General features: G+C 37.5%; 1 protein-coding gene across 3 annotated transcripts; it reads left to right on the top strand.

Moving 5' to 3' along the window:
- Positions 1–882: 882 nt before the first annotated feature.
- Positions 883–8,166, top strand: LOC132617513 (serine/threonine-protein kinase STY13-like). Of its 3 annotated transcripts, none has more exons than XM_060332524.1 (4): positions 883–1,088; positions 2,005–2,992; positions 5,119–5,165; positions 7,579–7,718. In XM_060332524.1, the coding sequence occupies exons 2-3, from the start codon at positions 2,091–2,093 to the stop codon at positions 5,159–5,161; spliced, it is 945 nt and encodes a 314-aa protein (XP_060188507.1). In that variant the 5' UTR covers positions 883–1,088; positions 2,005–2,090; the 3' UTR covers positions 5,162–5,165; positions 7,579–7,718. The 3 variants fall into 3 exon arrangements, with proteins under 3 accessions (XP_060188507.1, XP_060188508.1, XP_060188505.1); XM_060332525.1 differs by lacking the exon at positions 7,579–7,718 and adding an exon at positions 6,786–7,510; XM_060332522.1 differs by lacking the exon at positions 5,119–5,165 and having other exon boundaries at positions 887–1,088; positions 7,579–8,166.
- The last annotated feature ends 5,398 nt before the right edge of the window (positions 8,167–13,564 follow it).

Below are 13,564 nucleotides of genomic sequence, written 5' to 3'. Positions count from 1 at the left end.
GGTGTGATGGAGGAGGTGGGTGGGGTTTGGGTGTGATGGAGGGGTGGGTGGTTGTGGGGGTGGTGGTGAAGGGGGTAGTGGGTGGGGGTGGGGTGGCAGAGAGTGGGTGGGTTTGGTTGTGATGGAAGGGCATGGGTGGGGGTATAATGAGTAAATGAACTACATAACCATGCAAAAACCATCAAATATGTGGTTACAAAAATTGAGGATTTCCATGGCTATATAACCATGGGATTACAACGGATTTACAATACCATACAACATAATTTTAAGAACAATACAAACAAACATGATTTTCTAGAAAATCATACATTAATGAACTACGAGAAACAACCATGCAAACAAGGGGTAACACTCTTTGGTACATGCAACTTTGAAGTTTTTTTCTAGCTTAATTATATTACTTCCTCCATCTTAAAATATTTATGGTCCTTACTAAAAATATTTGTCTCAAAATATTTGTCGTTTTATTTTACCAAGATAAAATTAAGTAGTTTGTTTTTCATTTTACCCTCATATTAATTACATCAATGGGTTGATTTTGTGAGTTCACATATCAATATTTAAGAGATTTTATTATTAATGGAGTAAATATTTATTAAGGAGAGAAAACATGATGAAATATGTTAAGGGGTAAAATAGTCAAAATACTAACCTTATAAATGCTTGGACATGTAAATGAAAAATGCATAAATATTTTGAGACGGAGGGAGTACACCTTTGAAGGTAGAGCCCACCAACACCAAGTGGGAATGCAAGGACAGAAGAGAAAGGTAGGAGTGACCACACCAGATGTCTCCTCACTAAAAATACCACAGACCACGACTCCGAAAAAAACAAAAAAAAAACTCATATAGTAGCTAACAACACATTCATTTATTTAGTCTTTCTAGTCTTCATTTTCCCTTCTTCTTCTTCTTCTTCTTCTTTTTCTGTCTACTTTTATTATCTATCTTTATACGTCGTCGTTTAAATAGACTTCGTTTTACAGCTATTTTCGGTGTTGCTAAATCGATCGGTTTGTTTTTGGAACATATATAGCTATAGCAAATAATTGATATTCCAAAGTCAAGTCTTTGTCGATCGAGGTAATTTTACTATAGATTTTACACCTGGATCACTTAATTTGTGGATTTTTATAGGTTTTGTCACTTGAATTAAGGGGTTTTGTGGTAATTTTCAGCTTTTGATGCTAAATTTTGTGTTGGGTTTAGCTTTAATTTTTGCCTGCTTATGCTTCAAGTATCTGACTTTATTTTTGTTGCAAAAATTGACGCGTTTTTGTTTCTATTAATTTTTGGTTGATATATATATATATATATGTGTGTGTAATTTTGTTTCAGATGTTTTAGGTTGATATATATGTGTAAGTAATTTCTGAATGAGCCGAGGGTCTTTCGGAAACAGCCGCCCTACCTTTCAAGGTGGGGGTTACGTCTGCGTACACTCTACCCTCCCCAGACCCCACGTGGTGGGATTATACTGGGCTTGTTGTTGTAGGTTTCTGAAGGTTTTTCTGCATGTAATTCAAGAAAGTTTTCATTTTTATCTGTCACTTTAGCCATTTGATCCAGATATTTGTGGCTTTACAAAACTAACAAGGCATTAATAGCTTTTTCCCAATTCTACCCTTGATGTTTCATGAATGCATACAGTCATTAATTAAGTGCAATTTATGGATTTAAATAGACGGATAAATAGGACAAGAGGGAAGTAATTGATATATCATCTTAATTACTGAGTCATTTAGCTAAATTGAAGGCATTAAATAAACTGGAAGTTGAGGATAATATTCCTTTAAATAATATCTTACCTGTTAGTGAAGACTGAAGAGGGACTATTTCTTGAGTGGTTTGTTTTCATCAAGTTTCCATTCTGTGTGTTCATTTTGAAATTAATCTTTGTTTAGTTATATTCTCCTCTTTGTTTATTGTGTTTTGATGCATGAAGTTGGAGAGAAGAATTTTCAAGAATCGAGCTCTGATTTTTCGTGTTCTTTTACAGGGTTGTGGAGAGTTAAAGTTTAACTTAGAAACCTCATGCAGAAGAACCTATAAATTTTTTTTTGCTGAAGCTGCTTTGACGGGAAAATGTTGGAGGCTCCAAAGTTTGGGGGACTTAATATAGACTTAAATGAGAACCATGATCATTATGGACTGTCACAAAACTTTTACCATAAGCTTGGTGAGGGATCAAACATGTCAATCGACAGTTATGGGAGCTTGCAGATGAGCAATGGTGGAGGTTCAGTTGCAATGTCGATGGATAACAGCAGTGTTGGATCAAATGATTCGCACACTCGTATTTTAAACCACCAGGGTCTCAAGCGTGTCCACAATAACTATTCTGTTGCAGCTAGTGTAAATAAGGGGAAAACTTCTCATGGGTTGAGTGACGATGCCCTAGCTAAAGCTTTGATGGATCCTCGATATCCTACCAATGGGCTTGAGAATTATGATGAGTGGACAATTGATTTGAGGAAGCTCAACATGGGGCCAGCTTTTGCTCAGGGGGCTTTTGGGAAACTCTACAAGGGAACTTACAATGGTGAGGATGTTGCTATCAAGCTTCTAGAGAGGCCAGAGAATGATCTTGAGAGGGCTCAGTTGATGGAGCAACAGTTTCAGCAGGAAGTGATGATGTTGGCAAATTTGAAACATCCAAATATTGTTCGGTTTATCGGTGGATGCCGTAAACCCATGGTGTGGTGTATTGTCACTGAATATGCTAAAGGAGGATCAGTTCGTCAGTTTCTCAATAAGCGACAAAATCGATCTGTGCCCTTGAAGTTAGCAGTGAAGCAGGCCTTGGATGTGGCAAGGGGTATGGAATATGTGCATGGCCTGAATCTGATACATCGTGACCTGAAATCTGACAACCTACTAATTGCTGCTGATAAATCAATCAAGATTGCAGACTTTGGGGTTGCTCGTATTGAGGTGCAGACAGAAGGAATGACACCAGAGACTGGAACATACCGGTGGATGGCTCCGTAAGCTTCTAACCTTTTAGCTGCCTTGTTAAATGTGATTTTCTTATTCTAATCCGGTCTTTTGGCAAAACCATAATACAGAGCTTCCCCCCCTCGAAATATTAAATATAACTATAACGCAGAGCTATTTCGGCTGTTCCGTCGATTTCTTTTATGGTTTCAGTTTCCTTGCTTTTAGTAGAATTCATTCAAATGTTTTGCATACTTGTGTTTGCAATACAAGTGCCTTTGACTTATCAAAGAGAACAGAGAATGGTAGCAATAAGATATGTTTATGTTCCAACATGATATTTGCCTGGACATTTGTTTTGCTTTATTATCTTCTATCTGATGATCTAAATATAGCTATACCTGCTTTGCCAAATATAGAATTAAAGTGAAAATGATGGGTTTTTATTTTTATTTTTTATGATCGAGAAACCGCTTTGGAGCCAATCCTTTGGGCCAACCAGAATCCTGAAACTCGGAGATGATGGGCTCGCCCCTCTACCCTCAATCTTTGGGCCAATCCAAGCTTCTGAAACTCAGGGATGTTGGGCCCGTCCTTCTATCATCCTCGTAAATTTCGTCTGGAGTCAACCCTTTGGGCCACCCAGAGCTTTGGAAACTTGGGGATGATGGCCCCGCCCCCTACCCTCTTAAATATTGGCCTTAATTGCTTAGCGAAGGCTTCAAACTTGTGACTTAGACACAAGTGCCCCATCCTTTGCTAATTGAGCTAACCCCTGAGGTCAAAAAATGATGGGTTTAAGAACTGTATGGCCTTTTCAAAGAACCAGATTGATTGTGCCTAATGTTTATATTGTATGCATGGTAAGAGAGAGAAGTTGTTTCTTCCTGTCAACCTTTAAACTTAGTTTTGTGTACCTCTTGCTAGAAATGTCAAAAAGACTCCTTTTTTTTGTGGTTTTAGTGTGCTTCACTCAGTCTAGCTCATGGAATTCGTTTTTGGGATGTGTCTGAGAGAGATGAACCATAGTTCACGCTTATGTGTTTTTAAGTAATGTTCTAGTTAGAACAGTATATAGAAGCTCATCTGTCACCTTTATTTTAAACTTTTAAAGGGTTAAAGTTATTATATGTCTTTTGGCTTCACCGCTTAACCATATATTTGTCTCTCATCTTCTGTTACCTCCTATACCATTCTCTCATCTTCTGTTACCTCCTATACCATTCTCTCATCTTCTGTTACCTCCTATACCATTCTCTCATCTTCTGTTACCTCCTATACCATTCTTTGGTTTGTATTTCATCTGACTGAGCTCTCTGATAATAAATTGTTCATGGCGCTTATTCCATGTAACAGTAATTGAACTGAGAAATGTTTACCATTTGTGTTTGGTAGTTGCAGGCACTTCAGCTTAAGTGGTTAAACTTATTTTTTTGGTGTATCATCTCTTATTCTTAACTTAAAATGCAATAGAATTAGCTCCAGGATTAGTGTTTCCTTTTATAACTTGGTCTCCGGGTCAACTTGCGTGCACCCCGAGTATTCACCAGGTACCTGCTACCTCCCGCTAACGCAGTTACTGGATTACTTGGTCCACAAAGGCTTAGGCAGATGCAGATGGGAAGAAATCACCTAGTGTTTCTGTCTAAACCTTGGTCTCCAAGGTTTGCACCACTTCATTGTCCACTAGGCCACACCTTGCTCCAAGATTAGTTTCTTCTCCTTGCCCTATTTCAAACAATTGAAGTAAGAAGAGTAGATTGGAAAAAATACAACTTGTATTATCATAGCATTTACTATCTTTTGCTTTGAGATTATTCCTGAATATGGCTACTGAGAGTACATTGAATATTTTAGTTCAAGTCCTACGGGTATTTCTGGTTTTAATGCTTCTTATGGAAGGTTAAGTGGGCATGGAAGACTGAAGTAGAGCCTGTAATTCCTTGTAGATCTTTTCTAGGATATTAGGTGCAAACAGTGTCTGGATATAGGTGACCATTTTGAAATTTACCTGGTGAAGCTCGACCTATGTTTAGTTTTTATTATTAGGTTTGGGGGGAGGAGGGGGGATGATGAATTTTATTTGAATATAAAAAACGTGTTTGAAACCTCCTGGTTTAAGGAGACATCTGTAGTACCTCCTCTTGATTTGGTGCTTTGCTACTTTTTAAAACAGGTCCTATGGTCCTAAATTTTGCCTCTTGGTACCAGGGCACTGATCTGGTAAGTTGAAGTCCCTTGGTTACATTTCTTAGTTTGGTACATTTTTGTGATCTCATTATAATTGTACATTTAATGTGGAGAATAATGAAAGACCTTTGTCGAAAAGGTGCTTTTTATTCCAAAACGGTTGTTGTAGCTCCTTTTTAAAGTTTCTCTATTTTCTTTGGGTCTCTTTCTCTTCTGGAAGCAAAATCGCTTGAGCAAAGATCTTGTCTATTCTTGTTCTAGAGCCCCTTGTGAATATTGCAGTAGGCGGTTCTTGTTCATACCCCTAGTGTGGATTATTCTTCATGGTACTCTGGATTTTGTTCAGTGCCAGACTGCCAGGTACAACCGCCTCAGCCCTCAAGGAGTTTATATATTCCATCTCTGAAGTATCAGAAGGAATATTTTATGCACTTTAGCCTTTTCCCTCGCATCGGATTATGTCAAACTTTTCTGCACACGGAATCCTTTTAAATCTCACTTTAATAATTTTGAAACTTGAACCACTTCCGTTCCGGTTTGCTCCTCCGTGATATGGTCTTTGCATCACTTGAGATAGTTTCGAATATGCTTTTAAACTAATAAAGTTTAATTCTACTGCATATTTAGGTAATGGAACTTATTATGCCTTCCACCTTATCCAAAAAAAAAATAAAAAATTATGCCTTCCAGCGTGTTTTAACATTTGCTATATTCTTGTCAAAGCAGGCAATTCCTTAGACGATTGGAGATCTATAATTAATTCTTCCGACGTTTTCTGTTTCTATCAGTGATCGCTTACTAGCAATCTTGATGACTTATAGACTCACGAGAGACTTTTGTTCATTTATCCTCGTCATTTGAACGCATGGTCTTGATATACATATTTCACTAATTTGTAACAGTCATTATTTGTTTGCTTTTTTTATGCTCCCCACCACCCAACCCCCCCACCCCCCAAAAAAAATTCAAATCTTCTCGTTGCCTAAACATACCAAAATGGTGTCAACTATACGAGATATATGACATCGAATATCTAAAAGTTCGACTATCTATTTCATTAGAGGGGGTTGTATCCTTGTCCAAAAAAAAAAAAAAAAAAAAGAGGGATATATCCTTTACATTAACGTACAAATAAACAAAAGATCTCCTTTGACTGAACATGCTGATCTCTCGATTCCTTCAGAAGTTTGACTATTCCTTTCTTGCCCCCGTGTCCAAAATGTTGTACGTTCTGCTATCTTCCACATCTCCATCCTCTCCAACCTCCTACTTTTGAAAGGGTGCACAATTATTTTAGAGGGTACCCTAGTGTTACCATACACCCATATCATGTATATTTTTTCTAACGATGGTGTTTGAGTAGCTTGTGTGAGTTTCTCGACTACTCCATTGAGTACCTACCACCTCCTCCAACGTGCCGGGAAACCCTGGCACCAAGGTTTCAGGTGATGAGAAAATCATCTCACCATTTTTGAACCTTAGTCTTCCATGATTTTCGTCCCACTTCTTTGAAAGTTACTGTACCATTGGGTGGAACTGTGCAAGTTCTCTCTCAAAATCCCAATGTTCTACAATTCTCCGCATCCACCCATGCATTTTACACATGCAGAACCAACTTTTCACTAAATGTCTCCTCAAATTTTCCGCTGTTAGGGTGGCATCCGACATGGCACCAGTTTATCGAAAGCCGTGATTTTGTCCCTTAAAGCAATTAAAACATGTGAAGCATTGCGGGAAACTCCTTGCCGAGGGCCTGTGCACCCCCGGGATTAGTCGGGGCTCAAAGAGACCCGGACACCCGGTGCTTAATCAAAAAAAAAAAAAATGTGAAGCAAGGGGTTATCGCATCATTGGTGAAGCCATGCGCTTCAGAGAAGTATGTGATTCAAGCAATGATGTGGTAAGTAATCCAATAAGAAGCCATCAGTTCATTGAATCTCAACTTTGAGTTAGATTAATATTGACATGATTGTTCATAGGATGCTCAAATTAGTTATTTTAGTTGCACTTTGATTACTAAATTATATATATATGGTATTTTTTTTAAAAAAATAAAAAATCGTGAATTAACTTCAAAGAAGTGTGTGTTTCATTTGTCGTTTTCCCTTCAAGGCACCTGCGCCATATCACTTTTTGCAGTTTTTGCTTTTAAACACACACATGGCACACTGTAAAGAATTCCACCTTATTATATGCTTTATACTTGCGTACTATATCCATCTTTACTCTGCCCTTACGCCCCAAGCAGACATCCAATTATGATGATTCATTGAGAAATATATTTGTTGCTTGCTCCATAACTTTAGGAAACCATCAATGTCATTCACTCATATTTTTGTTTCTTCTTGCAATATGCGTTCATTATTCCTGTTGCAAAAGAGAGAGACAATGTTCCTAGTTGTGTGCTGTTGTGGGCTACTTGAGTGCATTTTTCTGTGTTTTGCAGGGAGATGATCCAGCACCGACCATACACACAAAAAGTTGATGTTTATAGTTTTGGCATTGTTCTGTGGGAGCTCATTACGGGGATGCTTCCCTTCCAGAACATGACTGCTGTGCAGGCAGCGTTTGCAGTTGTCAACAAAGGTGTCCGTCCAACCATCCCCAGTGATTGTTTGCCTGTCCTAGGCGAAATCATGACTCGCTGCTGGGATGCTAACCCTGACAACAGACCACCCTTCTCTCAGGTGGTCAGAATGCTTGAGGTTGCCGAAACAGATATCTTGACAACGGTCAGAAAGGCCCGTTTCAGGTGCTGCATCAGTCAACCCATGACTACAGATTGATATGGAAAGAGGAAACTGTAGGCAGTAAGGGCAAGAGTAAAGGATTTGGGAAGGCTAAACAAAACTGATTCCGAAGTCTGCCATTGTGTATCTATGAGGCATAATTTCTTTATTCAGATAGAAAAAAGGGGAGAAATTTATGATAAGAACTGTTTGATTTTGTGTTGTATCTTCTTTTGATTTTCCTTTTCTCCTTGAATTTAAGATTCTGATTAGTGATAATAGAAGAGTATGTGTATTTAAATATACATGTCCATTTGTGGCCTACCTTTTATTTTACTTTGATAAAATTTTATCAGCTGCAGAAGATGTTACATGCAGATCCACCCCACAGCCAACCTTTTGCACTCCTGATGTTTAAATTTATTTTGCAGAAAATGTGGGGATGTCAGCAATATGTTTGCTTCAGATGCGGTAGGTCTTATCTTCTTTTTTCTTCTGGGTATAACATCCATGAGGAAAGTTGACCATAAGGAAGACGTGTGTGGGGGGTACTATTACCAAACATCCTGCATTCAACCTTTTTCTGAATCTTCAGTGATTATAGTAATATGTTTTGACGCTGTTTCATGCCTTTGACTTTTCTTTCTTGCAATAACCAAATTGAATACTGTAATCTCTTTGACATCGTGCTAAGTCAAAAAGTGCTACTTTATAATATTAAACTGCGGGAACCAAGACTTCTTTGTATGATTGTCTGCAATTCCTTCTTCGTATGATTGTGTGCAATTTATTAAGTATCCTGAGGTTTCTAACTTCTGTTAATTTTTTGTTTTTTAGGAGTTTATAAAATGCTTATTCAATTTAGCCAGACATGAGTTCAAGAGGGGAAAAAGATTTAATTGATCAAGCATGCACAATTGTATTCAATTTGTTCCTACTCCTACGTTTGTTAGTCATAAATTGGAATTCTATTAACGCTGTGACTGTATCTAATATTCAGAAAGGTAGATAGAATTTGGAAAAGATCGAAGACATATATTTGCTATCTGTATAAAGACTAAAGATAAACATACGTTTGGTTTATTCGATGAAACATGATTCGATCAACTAATTATAACGTACCAATAATTGGTTTCAAGTAATCATTTTATTGAGAAGATAGTTATTACTCCATTAGTTTACAAAAGCAATGTTCTTTAATACAATAGCCAACTGTCAATGGGAACTAAAAAAAAAAATAATTAATGTAGTACCTAAGATACTTGTTAAATTTGGTAACACAGTCCATTTGAACATGCTATCAGTATTTTGAAATAGTCAAACCTAATTACTATAAGCAGAAAACATATCATGTGCTATTTGGTGAAAATAATTGCGTACTTGAATTTGACAAAAAATATCAATCACCAATACATTCGCCCCCTTAGTGATTTTCAATAGTGGATGCAGCTGATAAAACATAGTATATGAAAACTATATCAGAATTCACCATTTTCTCTGAGCAGAGAGTATCATTCTCTGTTGCTTAGTTAAGAGTTAAGTTTGAAGATCACATACACATAAGAGCTAGATAAAAATCAAATATTTTTTAATACTATACTGAACTTAAGTGCAGGTTCAGTGGCCTACCGCGTGAGGCCGACGACGAAGTGAGGCTTGGTACCTAGGCCATTCAAAAGAAAGGAAGTTTCAAGTATTTTGGGTCTATTATACAGGGAGATGGGGATATCGACGACGATGTTTCACATCGTATTGGTGCAGGGTGGATGAAATGGAGGCTCGCCTCCGGAGTGCTGTGTGATAAGAAAGTGCCACCAAAACTTAAAGGCAAGTTCTACAAAGTGGTGGTTAGACCGACTTTATTGTTCGGGGCGAAGTGTTGGCCAGTCAAGAAATTTCACGTTCAGAAGATGAAAGTCGTGGAAATGCGAATGCTGCGGTGGATGTGTGGGCACACTAGGAGGGATAGAATTAGGAATGAAGATATCCGAGACAAGGTGGGAGTGGCATCGGTGGAGGACAAGATGCGGGAAGCGAGACTGAGATGGTTTGGGCATGTGAAGAGGAGAGACACAGATGCTCCAGTGCGGAGGTGTGAGAGGTTGGCTATGGACGGTTTCAAGAGATGCAAAGGGAGGCCGAAGAAGTATTGGGGAGAGGTGATTAGACAGGATATGGCATAGTTTTAGCTCACCGAGGACATGACCTTAGATAGGAGGTTGTGGAGGACTCAGATTAGGATAGAAGGCTAGTTGGCTTATCCTTTCACCATAGTAGTTGTAGTTTTGCTCATTTGTTTATTGCCATTTGATTTCTGCATTTGATTGCTGCTTATATTTGTTGCGTTGTTGTACTTTGGTTATCTTATTTATTTATAGTAGTTAATGCTCCTTTCTTTCCGGACTGTTCTACCATGACTTTCTCGCTTTTGTTATTCCTTGTTTTCATATTGTTTTCGATATGCTTGACCCTATCTGACCTTTTGTCTTGCTTTCCTCTCTTGAGCCGAGGGTCTTTCGGAAACAACCGCCCTACCTTTCAAGGTGGGGGTTAGGTATGCGTACACTCTACCCTCCCCAGACCCCACGTGGGGAGATTATACTGGGTTTGTTGTTGTTGTTGTACTATACTGAACTTAAGCGTGACAAGATATCGACGATAATATGTTAATGTGTGTTTTCATTATCTTCGTAGTATAAGCAAACAATAACTGAATTAAGAAGTACTCCTAAATTATAAAATTTTTAGCTTGGTACTTGCTAGCATTACTTTGAAACAACAGAGTGAACGAGTCTTCCGAAGTCCTAGCCATCAATCATATCACATGTAAGTGAGGGAGCAAATGAATTGATATCACCACTAATGTAGCCAATAGAAGAATAACATATTATGTACAACATATCCTTTTAAATAACAAGATACACATAAAATCCTTTCTCGGCTATTACTACTATTAGAATTGGTCTCTGCTAATTTTTCTTAGGCATCAGAGCTTCCTCCCAGGGGATAGTAAAGCCATGGTTTGATCTTTCTCAACTAAGTTTTGAATGACCACGAATTACGGCTAGGGGTGTACAAAGAAAATCGACAAACCGCACCAAACCGACAGTCCTAATTAAACCGAGAAAAAAACCCGATTAGTGATTTGGTTTGACTTGGTTTGGTATACAGAAAAAAAAATCCGATCATAATTGGTTTGGTTTGAACTAAAAAAAAAAAGTCAAATCGAACCAAACCAACCCGACATTCCATATATACAATTTTTAAAAATATTTTATACATATAAATGTTTGTTTGTAATGTAATGTATAAATATTTCTTAAGTTTTTTTCATAGGTTTTGTCTTTTAACATATTATTTCAAGCATGGACTTAGAATTTTGAATTGTCTAATAAGTTTAATAACCCATAGATGTTAGTAACTCAAATAAAGTCCAAATCAATACTAATGCTAACAAAAGAAATTCAATTTATAATGTTCGATATCTATTCTTTAGTTTTGCATTGGTTTAGACAGTGAAAATACATAACTTAATTTTATTTTTTTCTTTGTCATGTAATTAATACTTATTAGCTCAATGGAGGACGAGATGCAGGAAGCGAGACTGAGATGGTTTGGGCATGTGATGCGGATGGACGCAAATGCCCCAGTGCGAAGGTGCGAGAGGCTGGCTATGGACGGTTTCAGAAGAGGTAGAGGTAGGCCGAAGAAGTATTGGGGAGAAGTGATTAGACAGGACATGGTGCATCTCTAGCTTACCGAGGACATGACCTTAGATAGGAGGGTATGGAGGACTCAGATCAGGGTAGAAGGCTAGTAGGTAGTCGCGTTTATCCTTTCTTGCGAGTAGTTGCATTGATCTTTAGTTTCTTGTCCCTTGATTTCTGCAAGTATCTGTTTGCACAGAATGGTTTATCATGGCTTATTTACTTTCGTTGTTTTCATTTTCATAATTGCTTTGAATTGTTTGCCCGTATCTAACCTTTCCTATGCCTTTTCTTGAGCCGAGGGTCTTCCGAAAACAGTCTCCCTACCCAGGTAGGGGTAAGGTCTGCGTACACTCTACCCTCCCCAGACCCCACATTGTGAGATTCATTGGGTATGTTGTTGTTAGTATTTTTAGATTATGATCATTTTTATTATGGCTTATTAATTAGCAATATTCATTATCTTTTTTGTTGAATCTTTTATTACAATGTCATCACTCATATCACGTTTTATGTTATTTTCGTAAGAAACACCTTACTTATATAGTTGTATCTTATTAAGACTAAAGAAATATTTGAAGCAAAAACTATATGTTTTGTATAAAGAGTTCTTCGAAAAAAAATCCGTAAAAATCCGAGAATACCGAGAACACTCGAGGTTGAAGAACCCAACTTTTGTTGGTGCATTTGTAGATTTAAAAAACCGACACACTTGATTTGATTTGGTATTTAAAAAATCCGAACCAACACGATCAACCATATACACCTCTAGTTACGGCTTTGGCAAGTTGTTATCCTCAAACTATTGGAGCTTAACACGTTCAACGTGACACTTAAATAAATTTTTATATAGCCTAATAAGTTTCTATATACTCTGTACTAAACAATTGCACCTCTGAGTATGTATGTAGGGAGAACATTATGATCTTTTCGTTTGGAAGGAAAATGTAGTATATGAACCAAAATACTAGTTTAGGAGATCAATGGATTTCTCCTTTGCAGAAGCGGATCTACAGTAATCACGACTTGTGTCACCGTTCGACAGGAACCCTCAATTTCTCACAAGATGGATGAATCATTATGTTTTCACAGCTTTGATATCCTCAAAAAATGAAGTTAACTCTAGTCGTCATGTTAATTAATGTAGAAAAATTATCTGTTTTTTTAACATTCATAATGGTGTGTTCATACATTATAGGTATGATTTAGGAGGAGGACAAGCTAATAGGCTAATTAACACTCCTCATGGGTTGACCTGACCCAATAGCTATTTCCAACATCTCCCACTCTCACATAGGGGAGTATTCAAGCTTCATCAAGCTAAGGAAAACATAAATTTCTTTAAATTCTCTTATCATTTCATACATGATAAATAGGCCGTGCGACCTGCATACTATGAGAGCACATTGCTATCTCTCGTCGTCATAAATGAGAATCATCATAAGAAGTATGCTCAGTGTCCTAGATCATTTAATTGGAATCATATTGATACATCTTACTTTGATCTCATGTATCATAATTTATTGTATTCACAATTATGACCCATAAGTCATATCCTGTACCAGCAAACACTAATGAGATTTTGTTAATGATCTTCTCGTTCCACAAGTCTCTCAACTCTAGTCATGCTTTGCCAAATCGAATCTCTCATGGTCATTTGGTAGCATGCTAAGATAGCGAACATCGAAGCAAGATTCGAGCCACTGATCGGAGTCGTAAGGATACTCAATAAGTCTCACACACAATAATTAAGTTGAGATAAAACTTATGTTAACCCTTTTGGTCGACATTTACACACATGGTATGAAACATGTGCTACCATATTTTCTCCTTTTCCATGAAGTGTATGTCTTTATCTCATAAGATAATGCGGTACATATGATATTTAGAAACCATATGCATCTTAGAGCCCGTTTGGATTGACTTATAAGTTGCTTATAAGCTGTTTTCAGTTTTTTTGAGTGTTTGACTGGCCAGCTTAAAGTCAATTTGTGAT

This window comes from Lycium barbarum, chromosome 11, assembly GCF_019175385.1.
Source record: "Lycium barbarum isolate Lr01 chromosome 11, ASM1917538v2, whole genome shotgun sequence".
Taxonomy (NCBI): Eukaryota; Viridiplantae; Streptophyta; class Magnoliopsida; order Solanales; family Solanaceae; genus Lycium; species Lycium barbarum.
Note: the sequence above shows the minus strand (reverse complement) of the source record. Positions and strands in the feature narration are given on the sequence as shown.